At 37.9% G+C, this 20,404-nt stretch overlaps 3 protein-coding genes and 1 pseudogene across 3 annotated transcripts; 3 read left to right on the top strand and 1 right to left on the bottom strand.

Annotated features, from left to right (window-relative positions):
• The first annotated feature begins 2,788 nt into the window (after nucleotides 1-2,788).
• On the top strand, nucleotides 2,789-4,250 carry LOC114747679 (1-aminocyclopropane-1-carboxylate oxidase 1-like; annotated as a pseudogene).
• Nucleotides 4,251-6,186: 1,936 nt separating this feature from the next.
• Nucleotides 6,187-8,214, bottom strand: LOC114747669 (cytochrome P450 CYP73A100-like). The gene is given in 4 exon segments (XM_028936019.1): nucleotides 6,187-6,749; nucleotides 6,752-6,787; nucleotides 6,790-7,142; nucleotides 7,338-8,214. Coding segments are annotated over 4 exon segments (1,575 nt in total). The 5' UTR covers nucleotides 8,186-8,214; the 3' UTR covers nucleotides 6,187-6,411.
• Nucleotides 8,215-14,059: 5,845 nt separating this feature from the next.
• Nucleotides 14,060-16,227, top strand: LOC114747680 (tetraspanin-2-like). Its single transcript, XM_028936028.1, has 2 exons — nucleotides 14,060-14,847; nucleotides 15,720-16,227. Exons 1-2 carry the CDS (start codon nucleotides 14,350-14,352, stop codon nucleotides 16,029-16,031), a joined length of 810 nt encoding a protein of 269 aa, XP_028791861.1. The 5' UTR covers nucleotides 14,060-14,349; the 3' UTR covers nucleotides 16,032-16,227.
• On the top strand, nucleotides 14,970-20,030 carry LOC114747682 (cytidine deaminase 1). The gene is made up of 2 exons (XM_028936029.1): nucleotides 14,970-14,986; nucleotides 18,974-20,030. Exon 2 carries the CDS (start codon nucleotides 19,033-19,035, stop codon nucleotides 19,909-19,911), a length of 879 nt encoding a protein of 292 aa, XP_028791862.1. The 5' UTR covers nucleotides 14,970-14,986; nucleotides 18,974-19,032; the 3' UTR covers nucleotides 19,912-20,030.
• The last annotated feature ends 374 nt before the right edge of the window (nucleotides 20,031-20,404 follow it).

Raw genomic sequence — 20,404 nt, 5'->3', positions numbered from 1 at the left:
TATTTAGAATCCAATCCAACCTCTAAATAGATGCTATATTAGCCACAGGATGGAGTGGCATTTATGCGCCCGGGTCTTTTCCCTTGTTTATATTTTTTCCCGTTTCTTCATCTTTGAATACCGCGTTTACCCCTTCACTGACTTGTAAGGAAGCAAAGTACGAACTGAACACGCATTTGATGTTATGTACCTACAACGATGATGTAAAAAATTCATATCCTCGTATATAACAGTCAGTTTTGAAAATGTTTCAGATGGAAGGGTTGTAAGCCGTCTCATACTATAATGCGCTTCCTCGTGTTTTAATTATAAAAGCTTATTTATAATTTATAAATAAGATTTTATAAATAAGACCGGAAGTACTATGTCATAAAAGTTCTTAAAATAAGTGATACTCTTATTATACTAAATATATGACTCATTTTGTAATATAAATTATACTATAAACGCGGAAGAGTATTAAATCTTAACTAATACTACCTTCAGTCCCAATTATAAGAATTAGTTGAGTAATTTGAAGAGATCAATGAAATAAGTTAAGTTAGTTATTTGTAATAAATAGGTTGTCTTTCCTAAAATATCCTTGTTAATTAAATGTATTGCTAGAACTACTATTATTAGAAGGACTACTTTAGAAAAAAAATGCATAAATATAAAGAATAAAGTAGATTGCCATTGTATATTTATGACTAAAATAAAAGTCAAACAAGGTTTTATGTTAAGAAGTGGAGGTAGTATTTATATAAATGTTGAGCTGGACATCAAATCATATCGAATATAAAATGCTCTCTAAAACAATATTTCCCAATCAGAAAGCTTACACTCAATGCTTCGTTGAATAACCAAGTGCCACATCAATTGAGTCAGATGTAACCAATAAAATACAGTTCGATTACTTTTAGCATATTAAAAATTATGATTTTTTGGCAAAACCACTATATGATATGTTTCATACCTAAATTACTAATATATAGGATTAAAGCGCATTGTTGTCCGACAATTATTTCTAAATGAGTTATGTCTTAGCAAATTTTGGAATAATTTAGCATATAAATTTTTAAAACTAATGCTGCTTCTAATTTTTATTGCAAGCACTTCCAACATATTTCATAATATATCATATTTTGTTTAAAATATTAGTATTTTTCATCTAGAATCCTTAACTAATTATAAATTTTTTATCTAATTATTCAAACTCCTTTAGTTAGTAATTTTGTTTGGAAATAATTTTAATATTTCATAAGAAGTAACTAATTGTATTAATTTTTATAAAATTATTATCAAATGCTTATATAAGGATTGAATGAATACAATGTTATTGTTTTTTAATCGGCAATAAGTCAATCATGAGCATGGGCTGAAAAACCTTTTGACTCAATGGTGACATAACATTGATTTTTGGAAAAGATAACATTAAAATATATACTCTTCTGTGAGGGTCTTATATTTAGGATCAGAAGAGTATTATGTTGAATGCTTAATATAAAAATTAGTTAAAAATTTAATTTCACCATAAATATAATATCTCAATCTATTTTTTTATATTTATTAATTTTTTAAAGTACCCCTCATGATTATTGTATACGTTAAATGGTTTTCATTTTAATACATATGATTAATAAGTGTATTTTAAAAAAAATAATACTCATTTATTATAAATTAATAACTTAACTAACTTCTTTAATCTATACAAATGAATTAAGTAACTCTTATATTTTGGACTGGAAGTTGTATTAGGTGCTAAATTGTAACACAATTTGTTTAGACTTTAATACTTTCGATCTGACAGATATTAATCTCAAGTCGAAAATGATTTAAAGTAATTATATTAAAAAAATGTATACAGCACATCTGAAAATATTTATTAAGCAAAAAAAAAAACCAATTTGCTGAAAGAAAAAATATGCGTGGGGAATTAAAATCCATAAGTAGCAGGCTAACCAAAAAAAAAAACTGAATTTATATGTTGATATAATTTTAAATAAAAACCATAGAATCCTCCAAAACCTGGTTCTCAAACCAGGCCATTCTATGTGCGCGATGCCCCCACATTGAGATTTAATCCTAAATGGAGTCAACTTGACAATACATCTCTGTTCCCATTATTTAAAAGGAAATGAGAGTAAGGTCTGTTCAGTGTTCACATAGTTATAAGCTGCAGTAACATAATAGAGAAACAAAAAAGGAATCATAATGAGGATGGGTTTAGTTGCAATCATAAGGTCCAATAAAAAAAAGGGGGTTGGGTGTGAGATCATGATGGTGTTGGGAAGAGCATGCAGCTAAACCACCGCCCACTGGTTGATCTCTGTCCCACTTCTGCCGTCGCTATCTGCTCTCTCCATCTGCCCCTAGTTTTCATTCTTCTAAACTCCCTCCCTTTGCCTTTTCCTTCTAAATAAAAGCTACCTCTGCCCACTTCCATCTCTTTCTCTCCCTCTCTGTTTCAACACAGTTTCAGAAGGCGAGTCCTAGTTAGACTTTAGTTTACGTGGGGTGGAGTTTAAGTTTTCACTTGACCATTGGAATCACCCATACTTGCTTTCCAAGGGAAAAATCTCTTTGACCCTTTTCCATGCGTCAAATAAAAATTGCAACTAACCACATGCTCAACAGTGAATTGAACTTAGACCTTTTGGCTCCGCGCCCCCAGCACAACACCACAAGCAATGTCAATCTCCACCACTTCTCTTCCTCTCTCTCTCCATTCATATTTTTAAAATTAATTAAACTGACGACCCCTGCCTTCCCCTATATATACCCCGGATCCTGCCACATATCCGCTACAACCAAATATCATTTGTTCTCTTGAGAAATATAGGAGAGATCATGGAAGTCCCTGTGATAGATTTCAGTAAGTTCTGTGGTGAGCAGCGCGGCGAAGCCATGGCTTTGTTGCACGAAGCTTGTGAGAAACGAGGCTTCTTTGTGGTAAAGTTTACAACAACTCTATGAAAGATCTCCTGTTTTGCATCTTCTTTGTCAACATATACATGTAGCCTCAAAACATTGCTCGTATATCTATGCAGATTGAGAACCATGGCATTGACGCCGAGTTGATGGAGAAGGTGAAGCAGCTGGTGAATACATACTACGATGAGTACCTGAAAGAAAGCTTCTACCAGTCTGAGCTGGCCAAGAGCTTGGACAAGTCAGTCTCTCTCCCTGATACAGATTGGGAAACCACCTTCTTCATCTGGCATCGTCCAACCTCCAACATCAAGGAATCCCGAACGTCTCTGAGGAGCTCTGGTAAGTCTGGTCAACGTTCATCACTTGCATATATGGTATACACATGTCTCACACTCAAACACAAGCTGATCAGATGTAAATGCGATGGAATTGTGCAGCAAAGCAGTGGATGAGTACATAGCGCAGCTAATTAAGGTGGCGGAGGCATTATCTGAACTGATGAGCGAGAATCTGGGACTGGAGAAGGATCACATAAAGAAGGCATTCTCGGGAAGTAGTAAAGGTGCCGTAGTGGGGACAAAGGTGGCAATGTACCCGCAATGTCCAAAACCAGAAGCAGTGAGAGGACTGAGAGAGCACACAGATGCAGGAGGGATAATCCTGCTGCTGCAGGATGATCAGGTGCCGGGTCTTGAGTTCTTCAGAGATGGGAAATGGGTGGAGATTCCTCCGTCCAAGAACAATGCCATATTTGTGAACATTGGAGACCAGGTGGAAGTTTTGAGCAATGGGATTTACAAGAGTGTGCTGCACAGAGTCATGGCCGAGAAGAATGGAAGCAGACTGTCGATTGCCACCTTCTATAACCCTGCTGGGGAGGCCATTATATCTCCTGCTCCCAAGCTGCTATATCCAAGTGGCTACACTTTCGGAGACTATCTCAAGCTCTATGGAAGCACCAAGTTTGGTGAGAAGGCTCCCAGGTTCGAATCCATGAAGAATACACCCAACGGCCACTAAGACCTTCTGGCCTCAGAAAAGCAGTATTATACTATCATATTATATCTGTCAATTCAGTTTCACTAATCATATGTTTCATATTGCCACAAAAAACAGAAAAAGGAAAAATGTCTTGCAGGATCAGGACATGTTTTCTTTCTTTTCTGTTTCTTTCGTTTTGGCATGAATAACGAGAAATTTTATGTACTGTTACACATACATATATATCCCCACACACCCCCCCCCCAAAAAAAAAAATCTTTCTTCGTTGTTTGATTGAATGCGTGGTGCTAGTAAGATACCAGTAATATGGAGGGATAAGAAGTCAATTTCTTGAACTGCCTACTCGAATGATGTCATCAATCACAAAAGGGAAGATTTCGAGACTTGCGGCAACAAACAATTCTAAAAGTTTCCAGAACTAATAATCTAATCAGTAAAGACGACACTTCATATTTACGTGCAGCGCTGAATAAGCTACGAATAAAAATATCCACGCACTGAACTTTGGTCTTTTGAATGAAAAATATACCATCATTCTCATCAATAGCGTCGCCAGCCAACTACTTTTGTCTATTTCACATATCAGTTGTCCTAAACTTTACCATCTTTAAAAAAAAATTTTGGGACTGAACATCTTTAAATTATACAACTTGAAAAAAAAAAAAAAGAATCAATATAAGTCACTTTTTGCATGCTCTTAATTTTATTTGACCTAATCCAGTAATCCTTACCGGCCGTCTCCCGATCATCTATGTTAAGCAACTCGAAGCAGCTAACTAAATTCTCACTAGTGGCTACAAAAAAGTAAAAGAAAATATTTATAAAAAAAGAAAGAAAAATAAAATATTGTAAAATCTTTTGAATATTATGATGTAAAAATTATAAATATTAGTATATTCTGATTTTAATAGTATATTTAATATATTTCTATTTCATCTTTCAATTTATTGGAATATTTTGTATATTCTTCTAGAATAAAAACAAACTTGAATATAATAAATATTATTGATTAGTATATTATTATTGAAATTTTTTTCTTATATATTATTTAATTCCCGTCTAAATCTAACCTCTGTTTTGTGTTTTTGTTTTTTTTTTTTTGTCAATCCAATCCTAACACTTTTCCATAGGAGAGTATGTTTGATCCAACGACATCCTCTATTTGAAAGGTGGCGTATGAGTTACCATCCAGACCCCTGCAATGCGTCCAAAGAATTATTGCTGCAAATGCTTTCCTTAATCAATAGTCTCATATCCTTATTTGCTTAGAATATTCCCCATTCTCTGAGAATATTCCCCATTCATTATTACTATTGAGGGCTCATGCGGTGATTAGATCATTAGAAACGAAAAACAGATGTTTATGTGCTCAACTAACGAACCGAAATTACGCGTCATTCCCTTTCCCTACGTCTGAATCTTTTTCAGATTTCAGTTGCTTATCTGTGATCTCTTCTTTTAATTACTTTCATTATTTTCCAATTTTCACATTTGACCCACCTTTCAACGCTTCATCATCTCCATCTTCCACCCTTCTTCCACCTCCCCTCCGTTTCAACACTTCTGACCTCTCAATCTTGCATGTTAAGGTTTTTTGGGTTCTCTTTCGGCAGCCTGTGAGGAAGAAACTAAACATAGGGATACCCAAAACATTCTTTGGTCTTCTCTTTCCTTAGCTTTTTCAAATTACAGTCAGTTCCTGTCAAACAATAATCATGGGGGGGGGGGGGGACAACGCAGGCCTTTATGAATAATACTACTTTCCATCCTTAATATAAGAGTTTTTTTTACTTTCAATTTGATTCTAAGTATAAGACCCTAATCAACTTTTTCTTTCATATTATCCATTTTTTACAAAGTAGCCTTTGTAGTAATACACATGTTAAAGATTCCATCAAATGATAGTTCTAGCTAATATACATAATTAGTAATTAAGAAAAACAACTTATTTATTACAAATAACTACTTAATTTTTTTAATCTTTTTAAATTAGTTAACTAAATTTTATATTAAAAATCAAAGGTAGTGTAATTTAAAAGCCATTTTTGTTAAGGAGTGTTGCTTATTTGGCATCGACCTTTTTCCTTTTGGGGTGAGGAAAAGAGTTTTGGCATAGAACTCTGCCTGCTAGGCTGCCACTATTGAGCCCAATTCTAACTAATTGAACCTCCACAACAAATGGAACAGCCCATACTTGTAAAAAAAAAAAATCCAAAAGTGAGGTTCCCTTTATTTATTTGAAGGGTCCATATTCCATCAAATGATTATTAGCTCAATACAAGGCACACATTCAAGTTCGACGGTGTGCCTAAAGCGTGTTGTGTATGCAGGCCGTGTGATTAACTTCTTACAAAGATATAAGGAAAACAAGAATAGTAAAAATTAACAAAACAGTGAAGTGCACACAAGAAGGATTCAAAGACCCCATCTAGGAGACTAAAGCTGTTGGACGGGAGAGTCTGAAGTTTACACTGGCTAACTTGAAGCAAATGATCATCAGGCCTTCATTGGATGGAAGACGACAGTTGAGTGGTTGGCAATGTGCAAACTGAACTGTCCTCCTTTTTCAGAGACATCTATCTTTGTCCCTTGCGGAGATTCCATCTCAAAATTGGACACCAATTTTGCAACTACTAGGCCCAGTATTGGCAATGCCAGTATGATGCCAGGACAACTCCTCCTTCCCACCCCAAATGGTAAGTACCTGAAATCAACCTTCCCTGCAGCCACTGCATCAGTCCCACTTTCCTCTTCCATGAACCTCTCTGGCCTGAACTCCTCTGGCTTGTCCCACCATGCTGGGTTGTTTGCCAGCCACCAAGCATTCACCACCACTTCGACTCTTTTGGTATGTTATACCCTCCTAGTTTGCTTCTTCGAGGTTCATGTGTGGCACCAACAGAGGAATTGGGGTGTGCAGCCTTAGTGTCTCTTTCACCACTGCTTGTAAATATGGTAGTAATTGCAGGTTTGACTCTGTCACTGGCTCTCCTTTAAGAACTCTTGAGATCTCTTCACGTATCTTGCTTTGAACCCTTGGATGGTTCACCAGCTCTGCAATTGCCCACTCCATGGACCATAAGGTCGTCTCTATTGCTGCAACGTTGATGTTCTCCACAATGTATAGCACATTTTCTTCACTAATCTCTCCCTTCATCTGTGCATCTATGATGTGGTCTATTGCGCAGCTTATCTTGTGCTTTGCCCCATTGGCAGCCATTATTTTTCTGTCAAAGTGGATACAACAGATGCATTGCATATAATAAGAAATGACAAGGATAAATAATTCCATTGGTCACGTATGAATATTATTAGACCTGTTTGACATGACTATTTTGTCGAGCGTCTGTACTCCATAGACGTATATGATAATGAAAAATGTTATATTTCATATGTAACATAGTAAATTCCATGCGAGTTACCTTCTTTGCTGAACATAGTGATTGTTGAAAAATGCGAGCCTCCTGGTCTGCAAGTCCCTGCACTTATTGAGGTAGCCCTTCAAGAAAGGTCTGAGCAGAGGGATGAAGTCTCCATAATTATACTCAAAACTCTGGGCCAAACGGCTTCTTTCAGAGTTGAATCTGGTGGCCTCAATGAACAAGGGGTCCTCTTGAGACTCAAACTTGGCGTCAAACATCATCCTGTACATGATATTATACAGCATCAATTGCAGACGCTTTCTGATCACTATCCCTCGGCTTCTCACGGCCTCGTTCGTTTTGAGGTCCCTCACAACCAAGTCCATCTCTTGTTCCCACATGTCACTGTATTGGTGGACAACCTTGTTGGTGAAAAATGGGACTGTCATGACCCTACGCATTTTGCGCCAGTGATCGCCATACACGGTGAAGACCATGTCTTGGCCATTCCCCGTGAAGATATCGAACACGACGTTTCGAGGGCGAGAACCAAACTCAACACCTTGGGAGTGAAGGACGTGGGTGGCCAGCTCAGGATCAGAGACCACCACGAGGTTCTTGGAACCAAGTTTGAGAAGGAATACGGAGCCATAGGTCTGGGACATGGAAGCCAGAAGACGGTGGTTGAGGTCATTGCCAACTTGAAGCCAATTGCCAAAGACGGGGACAGAGAGAGGGCCCGGAGGGACATTGGAGGGCTGCCTTTTGGACTGCCTGAGGAACAGGACGAGAGGAAAGATGAAAGCAGCGAGAGAGAGGAAAGATGGAGAGAACTTAATGAGGATGGCGATGAGAGCCAGCGTGATGAGAGTGAAAGAGAATGACTTGTTGATGAGAAGATGACCCATGTTTTTGGAGGGAGGGAGGGAAACTAGGAAGGAGATGAAGAGAGATGGCGCTGAGTAACTGGTTATATATGAGGAGGGGAAGGGGGGTTTGGAGGCCCATGGTTTGAGAGGAATCCAGGGCTCTAATTCGAAATCAAGGTAGGAGAGATGGCAAGGGGGATTGGTTAGAGTAAAGGCTGGTGGAGTAGTCCAATGTTGAGCTCCTTGGTAGGTGAAGGCCAAATTGCACCATTTCGCCTGCCTGGTCAAGCCAACCCCGCTTTTATTATATTTGTAATTCTCACCAACTCATATAAACCCAATGATCTCATCTTATTCAGTCCACACACTCGGTCAGCCTTCTTAAAATCCCTACTCTTTGTTTTTTCCAAAAAAATTATAACCTATTGATATTAGACAGCTAATAAAAAGGTCAATCCTTACTTTGACGCAAATAATCTGTCCATGAGAAATCTCTCTCTACTCTCTCTCTTTCTGCATATACGCTAAAGCCTCCGCTCTTCTACACTATATATGGGTATATCTATTCTAGCTCCGATACTTAATATAAAGCTAATTAATTAATTTAAATAAATTAAAATAATTAGTTAAATTAGTTATTTGTAATAAACAGATATTTTTTTAAAAATACCCTAACTAATCAAATATTATTTGATGAAACATTTAATATGTGCAATTACTATAAGAATTATTTTAAAAAATAGACAAATCTGAAAAATAAAGTAAATTATGGTATTATATTTAGAATCAAATTAAAAATTAAATTAGTTTTTATATTAAAGATCGGAAGAAGTATTTTTTTAAAAATTTGTGCTTCTTTAGAATATTTTTAGGTTTATGACTTTATCCGCACAAGACTTGCGCGGGACGCCTCTAGCGAACTCATGAACCAATCATCAAATATAAATCATTCAACCAAAGATCGATATATAGTTCATTTTGAAAGCCTTTTTTTTTTTTTGACCAGCTATTTTGCAAGCCAATTAGCACACCCGCGCAGCAAGACAATTAGGAATAGTGGTGGCTTGATCAATATAAAATATATGAGACTAAAAAAAAGAAAAATTAATCATGAAGTGCTCATAGTTTATCATGTCATTTATACTCTAATTAATTACAATATAATAACTGTTTCTACCTACGTGCTTATATTCTCTTCGCATGTGTTTTTTTTCTTTTGCATTTTCTCTCCATATTATATGGGGACTACAAATGATTTGGCCCCAGAAAAGCATGTAGTAATTTCTGGGTCCCCTAAGCCCTCAGTGAAACGAGATGGTGGGCACAACACATTTTGAAAGAGCTGAGTTTAATGGCGTTATAATAAGGGGGAAAAGCCATGTAACTTTTCCGAGATATGTTCATAATTGTGATTGATAGTTGGAAATCTTAATACTTTTCACAAGCGTCTTTCTTCTTTTAAGCAAGGGCCTACATTAATTTGTTTTTGTTTTTCTTTTCTTTCCATACAAATCTTCATGTTCCCTTTCGTTTGCTCTCCCCTTGTGACTAGAGGTAATTCACTATGGTTTGTAGAAGAAAAACAGAGGAAAAGCGGGTCGGTAGTGTCTTAAGCTATAACATCAAGAAGTTGGATATAATAATATCAGTTGTAGCAAACAAATGAGCGAGTTTGAGGATTATGTCAATGGTTTGCTCAACAAGAATTACAGTTTCGCCAAAGATTTTCTTGAAGCACAACAATTACACGCGTTGGATGAATGGGTACAAGTTGCTTAATTTAGTGGTATTCCAGTTATTCAAAACTCGCTAGCTTCAACTTTTATCTTCCCCTCGTGTGATAAGTTGAGTTATTGACGCCAAAATTACCTTTAAAATTGCGTGTATATAACAAGTTGTTGTAGTAAATAATGAAGAAAACTAAAGCTCACAATAGATTCAACTCTTTTTTGTCCAAATGTGCTGCCTTATCACTTGCAACTAAACCTGAAGTGCCACTTGAAATTAAAAGGTGCAATTTTGCCAGTTTCATGGCGTTAGAGAGTTGTACATCTCTCCCTCCCTCTTCCTGCTTTCCTCTTGCTTACCAATTTTACATTTTGTGTGCCCGACTTTCCCATCTCATGAGAAAATGAGACTGGTGTGTTTCACGTCAATGTTCAGAATATAGACCGGTGAAAAAGTGAACAACATATTCCCAACCATGTGACAGAGTGGGAAAAAAAAGTAACCATATTCTTGTTTGTCAAGCCCATAATCATTTAAAAAGAAGAAAGAATTACAATGAGTTCCCAAATAAAGAAGATAATTAAAACACAAGTTTTAGGAGGTTGTCATTCTCACTATAAGACTTGTCATTATAAGCTGTTGAGATTGGTATTTAGATTTTTATAATTATTTCTTTTTTATAGACTTGATTGTAATTCCTCCTGAAAAGAACCTCCTTTGTGCTTCCCGAGATAAAATAAGTTTATCCAAACATTCTCTTAGCCTTGCCCATCGCCGTAACTTGCTCCCGAAACACTCTTTACTTCGACTCCCATCAAAGCTGCCTCCGCCTTCTTAACCGACTTGGCCTTCTTCGTATTGGGAATCACGGATAAATAGGACTCTGTCATCTCCACCCATTCAAATCACGCAAAGTCTCCAACTTCACTCTCAAGGGTCAGGTTAGACACGTCAGCAATTCCGTACAACATCCTGCCATGTCATCAGTTGGGAACTGACGGTCACACACACACAACTCAACGCCTCCTATTATCCATGACAAATTTGGTAATATCTTTCTTCTTCCTCACAGATTTCAGGTGGAGGGATTAAATTTCTTTTTCGCAAACTCAATTGGAGTAAAAACTGGGTATTGAAATAGAAACAGGATGAGTTACTGAAGATTCTATCCTATCGTCGTCTATATCCTTGCTCTATGCTTAATATCCTATCCTATTGTTACATCTTTTCCTTTCTGTGCCTTCCACGCAAGTGTATTTTGAGTGACTTTTTTTTTTGGGGAAAAAATGGTTTTTGGAGTAACAACATTCAGGATAAACAAAATATGGTCTATGTTTCAGTTTATGAGTGATGGGCTACGTGTTTTGCTGCAGACCGTACTGATGTCTGATTGTATGCTTTCGCGTTCAGATGGAGAAGGACGAAAGAAGCATTCCAATATGACTGTGGCTCAAAGGGAGCATCATTGATAGAGAATTGAGATTGGGAAAATCTGGAAAAACAAAAGATATTACGCCTTCTCACATCAGGTCTTCTTCAATCTTCCATCCTCATCAATCATCATCCTTCCATTTCAACATTCCATCCCTCTGCACCATCCATCCAAAGACTCTGTTTCGTTATTTTACTGGTGTCATTTCTACTCATCTTGCTATGAAAATTATCATCACTGATATTAGCAATTCGGGTTCCAGCTTAATTGTAATTTCTTCTGTATTCTTGGAAGGTATATCTACATTGTATTCAGTGTTCTTGTTCAACTTTTATTTGAGCCCCGTTCAGTTCGGCAAGGTGGTGGAAAAAATGAGAAAAAAAATTTATTGCACAAAGGACCAGACATACCATATTTATTTTGTCTCTGTTCATTATTCAGCAATGTGAGAATGAAGGGAAAATTGGTTTTAAAAAATCCCTATTTAAAAGTTTAATATAAGTGCAGCATATCTTCCGCTGTACGTAATATATCTTCCGCTGTATGTAAATGACTTCCGTATTAATGATTGTCACACATAATTGATGATATGTTGTACATAACAAAAGATATGTTATATTTATATATCATAATTGTAATCGTTTAAATTTAGATTTTTTTAGCGAATTAAATTTTCAAACTGAAATTTTTTACCAAATTTTCTAAACGCGAATGTTTTTTTAATTATTTTGTATTTAGGCGTGTATAGGTCAATTTATTTTCATGTAAAAGTCACCTTTTCATTCTACTATCTTCTGGATCCTTCTCCGTTCCGCGTATGAAACAAGTGACATGACCCATTCATTTGGCATGGATTAGGATGTACCGAATTTCGTGTCTCTGTTTCACAAGGTTTGATTGAGCAAGTTCTACACTGCAATTATTCAACAAGCAAACTCCATGATTGATGAACAACAGGTCATGAATAGTATTGTGTCTCATAAATTCATAATTTGTGGATATGTAAGAGTAGAATGTCCATTTGGCAAAATGGCACTGTTGCGTGTAGCATCATCCTATACGAAGTTATCAAGTTGATAAGATGTTACTACTTCTAGTTTTTAATATAAGAATTAGTTTGATTTTTAATTTAGTCTTAAATATAATACTACCTCTGGTTTTTAATATAAGAGCTCATTTAACTTTTATTTTGGTCCTAAATATAAGACCTTCATCTTCTTTGTCTTTCATATTTATCCATTTTTTCCTAAGGCAGTCCTTCTAATAATAGTAGTTCTATCTAATATACTTGATTGGCAAGGATATTTTAGAAAAGATAACACCTATTTATTACAAATAACTAATTTAGCTTACTTCTTTAATTTATTCAAATTAGTCAACAAACTCTTATATTTATGACCAAATGTAATACCACAATTAGGGGTGGAAACAGACCAGCGGCCTGTTAGAAGCCTATGGCTTGACCTGCATTTGACCTGGCCTAATCTGTTTCTAAAAAAAAACAGGCCTAGCCCTTTTTGAAAGCCCTTTTAGCTTAATAGATTAGGTTTAGGCTCTCTGAAAAGCCTATTAGGCCCAATTTACAATTATAATATATGAAAAACTTAATTAATGCTATTATTGTTAATATGCTCTTTTAATTTATTTTTTAATTTTAATACATAGTTAATGACTTAATATTTTTTTGGGTTTTGAAGTTTAATTGACAAGTGAAAATAACGATATAATTTAAAATAATAATATCAATAAATAATGTGATCTTTAAATTTTCATAATATAGATAAAATAGGAAAGAAAATTTTTATTCCAAGAGTGATAAATTAATTAACAGATATATATTATGGTAATCAAATTATGATACCCTCTTTATTCATTGTAAAATTAATCATTTTTTCTTCCTATTTATTTGTCTTGATTTTAATTTTAATTTTGTATTTAAACACAATCTTGTCCCAATTTTAATAGACAATTGCAACTAGCTTTCAATAATATCCTTGTTAATTGTAATTAAGATTTAAAATGTGACACTAATAATTAAATAAAAGGCAGGACTAAAAATATAAGTATTATGTAGGCTTCTTTTGTATCACCATGTAATTTGAATTTTTTTTTTCAAAAGACAAGTTTTTTAACAGGTTTTAGGCCAAGCCTTTATATAAGTCAGGTTCAGTCTAAAGAATAAGCCTGTAACAGGCCACAGGTCAGGCTCAGGCTGATATACTACAAAATAGGCCTGGCCTGTTAAGAGTAAGGCCTGCCTTGGCCTATTTTTACCTTTAACAACAATTTATTTTGTTTCTCATATTTATTCACTTTTTTCAAAATAGTCCTTGTAGTAGTTGCATATATTAAAAGTTCAATCAAATGATAGTTTTAACTAATACATGATTAATAAGGATATATTAGAGAATACAACACCTAATTATTACAAATGACTAACTCAACAATCTTTTTTAATCTACTCAAATTAGTCAATTAGTTTTTATATTAAAAATCAGGGAGTATAATATCACTGTTCCGGGAGGAGACAGTTATATTAGTTTGACGAAGGGCATCAAACGAATTTAGCCGCTTGAAGAAGTTCAGTAAATCGTGAAGTGCGTAGATTATATGTATTTTTGTTCCATAAGTTGCAGCAAGGAAATATTTGATTGGCCTTTATGATACTACTGTACGTACAAATGGGTAAAAATAAATGAGGGAAAATTTCTTTGAATTTCAAGCTATTCAACTAGGATATTAAAAGTGGGTCCAAAAAATCAAAATGGTCATGATAAAGAGAACATCAGAAGAGATAGGCGTTAAGTACATTTAATGAATAATGAAACAGATCCTGGACGGGAAAGGGAGGAGCCCGTAAATACGAGTAATAATACACAATAACAGTGTCATCCAGCGAGTCAAGATTCCGTTCACATCTCTCTATCTATTTCATCCACAGAACCACACGGAGTGAAACGCTCATCCCCACTGCATCTGCATATCACCCAAAGGGCTCCAAATCCAACTCAATTCGCCGCCTCCAAACTCCAAAACAAGTAAAATGGGAGTGAGCAACAACATCACCGCCGTCCTCAACTTCATCGCCTTCCTCGCCTCCATCCCCATCATCGCCGCCGGCATTTGGCTCGCCCAGAACCCCGACAACGAGTGCATCCGTAACTTCCGTTGGCCCCTCGTCATCCTCGGCATCCTCGTCCTCCTCGTTTCCCTCGCCGGCTTCGTCGGTGCCTACTGGAACAAGCAGGGCCTCCTCGCTCTATACCTATTCTCCATGGCCCTCCTCATCGTCATCCTCCTCATCCTCCTCATTTTCGCCTTCGTCGTCACTCGACCCGACGGCACCTACCACGTTCCCGGCAGAGCCTACGAAGAATCCAGGCTCGACGGCTTCTCCGCCTGGCTGAGGGACCATATCACCAGTTCTGGGAGTTGGGCCAAGATCAGATCTTGTTTGGCTGATTCGGATACATGCATTAAGCTCGCCCAGGAATATATCACTGCCGACCAGTTCTTCAATTCTCATCTCTCTCCTTTACAGGTCCGTACGCATCACAATTAACACTCGTCTCTTGTTCTCTTCTACTCTGTTTTCTTCTCTGAATCTCTGTGCTTGGCTTGACGAAAAGGAGAATTAGTGATGTCCTTTGCTCTCTCTCTCTCTCTCTCTCTCTCTCTGCTTTTTTTTTTTTTTGAAACGGTGATGCCTAGGAGTTTCTTCGTTGACTTTTCTGAACACTGCATCCTGTCAGGATCTGTTTGGTAGCATGAAGAATTTTAAAACAGGGCTCTACCTTAATCATGGCCGACATGAGCCCGATCTTTTGCACTGCAATATTATTTACTGGGATTTATGTGATGTATTTTGAATCTGGCATATGGCTCAGACAAAGAACATTAAGCAGTATAATGGAATTGGCAGGCAAGGATGTTTTTGTTTTTTTGGTAAAGGCAGGGAAGGATGTTGATCCGTAACAACAGAGCCCAGTGAGTGAGTGTCACTTGAGTTAGTGCCCGTGATGGGTTTCAGTGGGGCCTAGTTTTCTGTCTTAACTCAATCCACACCACACACCCAGAACTAGAGTGGGCTTAATTATTATTAGCGTTAAATGGAGAGCTTAGGACGCGGGACACGCTATAATGTGACCTTCCACTAGCAGAAGAAGATAATTTTCAAAAGATTATGATGGCTCAAATGGGAATCATGGGAAGACGACATTAATTAGGGACATCCCTTCCTCGGAACAGGATTCTAGCCAGAAAAGAAATCATGCAGATTTAAAATAGACACGCTAGCTGACAATAGGTTAAAGTGAATATTTTTGTCGTTATTATTGCAAATGATAAAAGAAAGCCGGCCAATTGTTAGTGCCAGCTAATTAAAGAGTGCTTGGTTGGTTGGTGATAATGCAGTCAGGGTGTTGCAAGCCTCCATCGGTATGTGGGTACAGCTACGTGAGCCCCATAATGTGGGTGAACCCGGCGAATCCCACGGCGGACCCGGACTGCTACATGTGGAGCAACGATCAGAACCAGCTGTGTTACAACTGCAACGCGTGCAAGGCAGGGCTGCTGGGCAACCTCCGGAAAGAGTGGAGGAAGGCGAACGTGATACTGATAGTGGCGGTGGTGGTGCTCATATTTGTGTACGTGATAGCCTGCAGCGCCTTCAAGAACGCCCAAACGGAGGAGCTCTTCGACCGCTACAAGCGGGGTTGGGTTTAACTGTCCCAAACACCCCCTCATGTACATCCTCACATGTTTTCTTTTCCATCCGCATGTCAATGTGTTCCCAATAACACTTGCTGTAGTTAAGTTTCCCACTTTACTACCAAGGTGTACTCTGTCGATTCCCGGCTCACAAATATTGTACCATTTATTGATTATTGATTTTTAATGCACACGAGCTCGCTTATGGCCAGGAATTACATCAGCTAAACAAAATGAATGAATGAAAGAAAGAAAGACATGTATGTAATGAACAGTAAGAGAGGGAGGTATGGAAAATAGTGGGATGGAGACAAAGGAGGAGATGATCAAGTAATTAATGGAGGGAGGGGCACATGGAAGGGGAGGCAGGTGGGGGAGCAACTGAGCACCGACCCCTATCAGATTGAAGCTATGCCTTTTATTTGATGTTTGTGCCTCCCTCACATCTTATCCAGTACAACTCTTCAACGTCCCATCACTTGCATTAGCCTCGTGTGAGGGGATTGCTTGCGCTGATCCATGTCTAATGGCACTTCCCACTCGCTTGATTTGCATCATCACATGTTACTGTGAACCAAAGACGATGAGTTCTCGCTTGAACGCTGTAAAATTCAAATTTTTAATTATCAATTATCTGTATTCCAAATGGATGGTATGGACTCATGTTAAGCAGTGTTATGATGTTGGGAGAATGGAGACGCGTGGGAATGTGTGGGAGAAGGATAAAAATAAAATAGGTGGCGGCTTTGGACTCAGAATCTCAAGCATCAACTTGAATGGAGCCATTTCCCTGCTTAATGGATTTACTCCTACAGGCCTCAAGCCCAACACCAAACTAACAACGCTGGGCCATGTAATTCCCGGGCCCAGCTGATCACTTCGCTTGAGTGGGACGGCGCCCCCGATTGGAATGGCGCCGCCTTACTAAACCCTAAAACCACAACCATTCGGATTTTGGGGAGTTGGCCATATCTGAAGGCCGCTGTCAGCGTGTGTAATGCCAGCTCTTCGCCTTTTGTTTGTGAAGTGACCTTTCCATTCCTTGCTGGGACCCCGCCCATCTTACGAACCCATCCCGCTCCGGTTCCAGCTTTGTCTGCACACCCCGATATTATACACCACCAAATACCCACTTATACACCCACAAATGGTTAGCTGTTAGCTGAGGTAATAAGTGATTAAGGAAGAGAATATAAATTCAAATTCTGAAAAATATATTTACTGAGAGAGTTTTAATCTTAAACACTCATGATCCGATCAGAATTATTCTCAAGTTTAGAATAACTTTAGAATGTCCTAAATTATACCCCCAAAAAAATATGTAGCCACTCATGCTCTTGACTTCAGCTCATAAAATCAAAAGCTCTATGATCAATTCAACACTACTCTCTCTGCCAAACACAACTTTCATTTATTTCCCTTCAATTCCGCAATGCACATGTTCATCTTCTCTTTTCTCCATTACGATTATTTTCTTTTCAGGTATCCATGTCTGAGATATTTATGCCAAACGACACTACTATATGATGATGAGCTTTCTAAAAATACTCCTATGGTCCTTAATATAAAATCTATTCAACTAATTTGATTAAATTAAAAAAGTTAAATAAGTTAGTTAGTTATAAAAAATAGAACATGCTTTTTTCTAAAACACCATAATCATATTCCTCAATATCCATTCTCTTACTTGATAATGGTTAGGAGAGTATCAATAAGAATAATTTAAAAAAAAATTAATAAATATAAAGAATAAATCTTATATTTAGAATCAAAATCAACTCAATAATTAAATCATATATAAACATGCTGTGGAGTATAACGTATGGAAAGCCGTTAAATGAATATGAACTAATATAGTACTGGTCCACTATTATTATATGAATATAAACAGATGCCCTTGGTTTTAGAGGAAGGAGTTGTAAATGAGGTTGTGGGACCAAATATGGAGTAATTTCGATTGATTAGGTAAGGAGGGGCCTACTCTGAATGAGATGGAGATGAGTGGACGAGGAAGTTTGAATTTTCAATTTAGATGACAAAATACGGAGAAAACTGACAATATATATGTTGATGTCATAGATTAGAATGAATGCATGTGCGTGCAAGCTTGAGGTCACTATTAAAAGTTGGATACTACTCGTATCAACTACAATCCATTTTTATGTGTCCCGTGGAAATGGAAAGCACCCCGCCACGTCATCTCAATTATTGGTAACAAATAGATCAGCCTTCTCTTATTGAAAACGCAAATAACTCTTCTAAGATTTTGAACCCAACACACACATGGATTCAACCAGACGCATGTATGTATATGATACCGTCACATATAATTGTCACACGCCTTTGTATTTCCAGCAACCATGTGATATCATTTTTTTTTTTTGGCCAACGATATCATTTAATTGTTTTGTTTAATACCACTTCCCTCCTATGACAATATGATATATGTACATTATTGCATGGTGACTGAACATGTTTAGTTAATTAGTCTTTTCGATAATATCACGTATAGTACTCTTTGTTGTGATATGATGAGTTTATATATATCTCTCTCTCTGTGCCCCACACCCACATATCTTTTTTGTCTGGTGCCGCTGAGACGCAAGTAATGCAGAAAGTGACCCTTGCGAGCTTACCAATCCATTATCGGATACGTATGTTATACTGGGGCTCCCAAGTATGTGTCCGTCTTTCACTGTTCCCATCCCACCCAAGCCTTGTCCTCTTCTATATGCCTCAAGACGTTAACACCACTGTATCATTAATAACGCACGTTAATCATCATGCAGCTAATTCTAAATATATGGTTTAGGGTTCGTTTTATCTCCAAATTAATTATTGATTAATCAATAAGATCTTTCGTCTGCAGATTGAAACGAGAGGGGGTCAGCGAGCGTATTTAAATCAATTCAATTTCCTTCCGCTTCCTCCTCGATTCATTTCTGCTCTCTCTGTTGACGACCCGTCCATATTCACGACTGCCACATCTGCCACGTCCGGTCAAAGTCATCCGCCAATGGATCCGCCCAGATTCCTCATCCAAGCACCGGAAGCCAGATCCTTGGCGGAATCCTCCGCCCTCCCTCTCCCCCACTTCCTCCTCTCCCTCGTCTCCTCCGCTCAGTCCCTCGCTCGCCACCCCATTTCCAACTTCCCCGTCGCCGCCGTCGGTCTCGGCCCTTCCGGCCGCATATTCATCGGCGTCAACCTCGAGTTCCCCGGTCTCCCCCTCCACCAGACCGTTCACGCCGAGCAATTCCTCCTCACGAACCTCTCCCTCAATGCGGAGCCCCGTCTCGACTGCTTCGTCGTTTCCGCAGCCCCGTGCGGCCATTGCCGCCAATTCCTCCAAGAAATTCGCGATGCCCCGAACATCAAGCTCCTCATCGCCTCCGATGAAACCCGAGATTTTACCCCTTTGTCGAAATTCCTATCCCACAGATTTGGACCCCACGACCTTCTCCCCGAGGACGCTCCTCTGCTTTTAGAACCGCGCCACAACGGGCTCTCCATCTCGGAGGAAAGCCATGACTTAGCGAATGGGTACATAGTGAATGAGGAACTGAAGATAGCGGCTTTAGAAGCTGCTAACAAGTCTCACGCACCGTACAGTGGGTGTCCCTCGGGGGCGGCTCTGATGGACGGCGGCGGCAAGATATACAAAGGGTCATACATGGAGTCGGCGGCTTTTAACCCGAGCATGGGGCCGGTGCAGGCGGCGTTGGTGGCGTTCGTGGCAGGTGGAGGAGGGAAATACGAGGAAATCGTGGCGGCGGTGTTGGTGGAGAAGGTGGGAGCGACGGTGAAGCAGGAGGGAACAGGGAGGCTGCTGATTCAGTCCATCGCGCCAAAGTGCCAGTTCAAGGTGCTGCTTTGCAGCAACACCCCAACCTGATTTTATTGTACTATTTATCCACCCTTAATTAAAAAAAAAAAATCATTGCACTATTTCAGTAGTTATTATGTTTATAATACAAATCCAATATTATACCTAAAAATTTAATTGTACTGGCACATGAAATGAATAAGAAGTTGGCCAAAATGGTAGTTTTAGATGTCAAAAGAATTAACTTATAATTAGCGTATAATTTTGAAACAAAAACAATACTCGGATTATATGCATAGTTTAATGCATGACGAGGCAAAATAAAACAAAATAGTGGCTTGATTGGAAGTAGAACAGAATGAGGACCTGGCCGGGGCCCCTCCGCTCTTGTGCAGTTTATAAGTTTTTTTTAACCGAATTAAGTGATTTAAGAAAATAATAAATATTTAAAAATTGAATTTTTCTATAGTATTCCTTATTTAATAAGGAGGAAACAAATAGAAAAATATTAGTAATAAGATAAAAATATAAAAGAGAATATAATATGAGAAAGAATGAGAAA

The sequence above is a fragment of the Neltuma alba genome, unplaced genomic scaffold (assembly GCF_004799145.2).
Source record: "Neltuma alba isolate B1F8T4 unplaced genomic scaffold, ASM479914v2 tig00005401_pilon, whole genome shotgun sequence".
NCBI classification, from domain to species: Eukaryota; Viridiplantae; Streptophyta; class Magnoliopsida; order Fabales; family Fabaceae; genus Neltuma; species Neltuma alba.
This window is presented reverse-complemented; position numbering and strand designations above follow the sequence as displayed.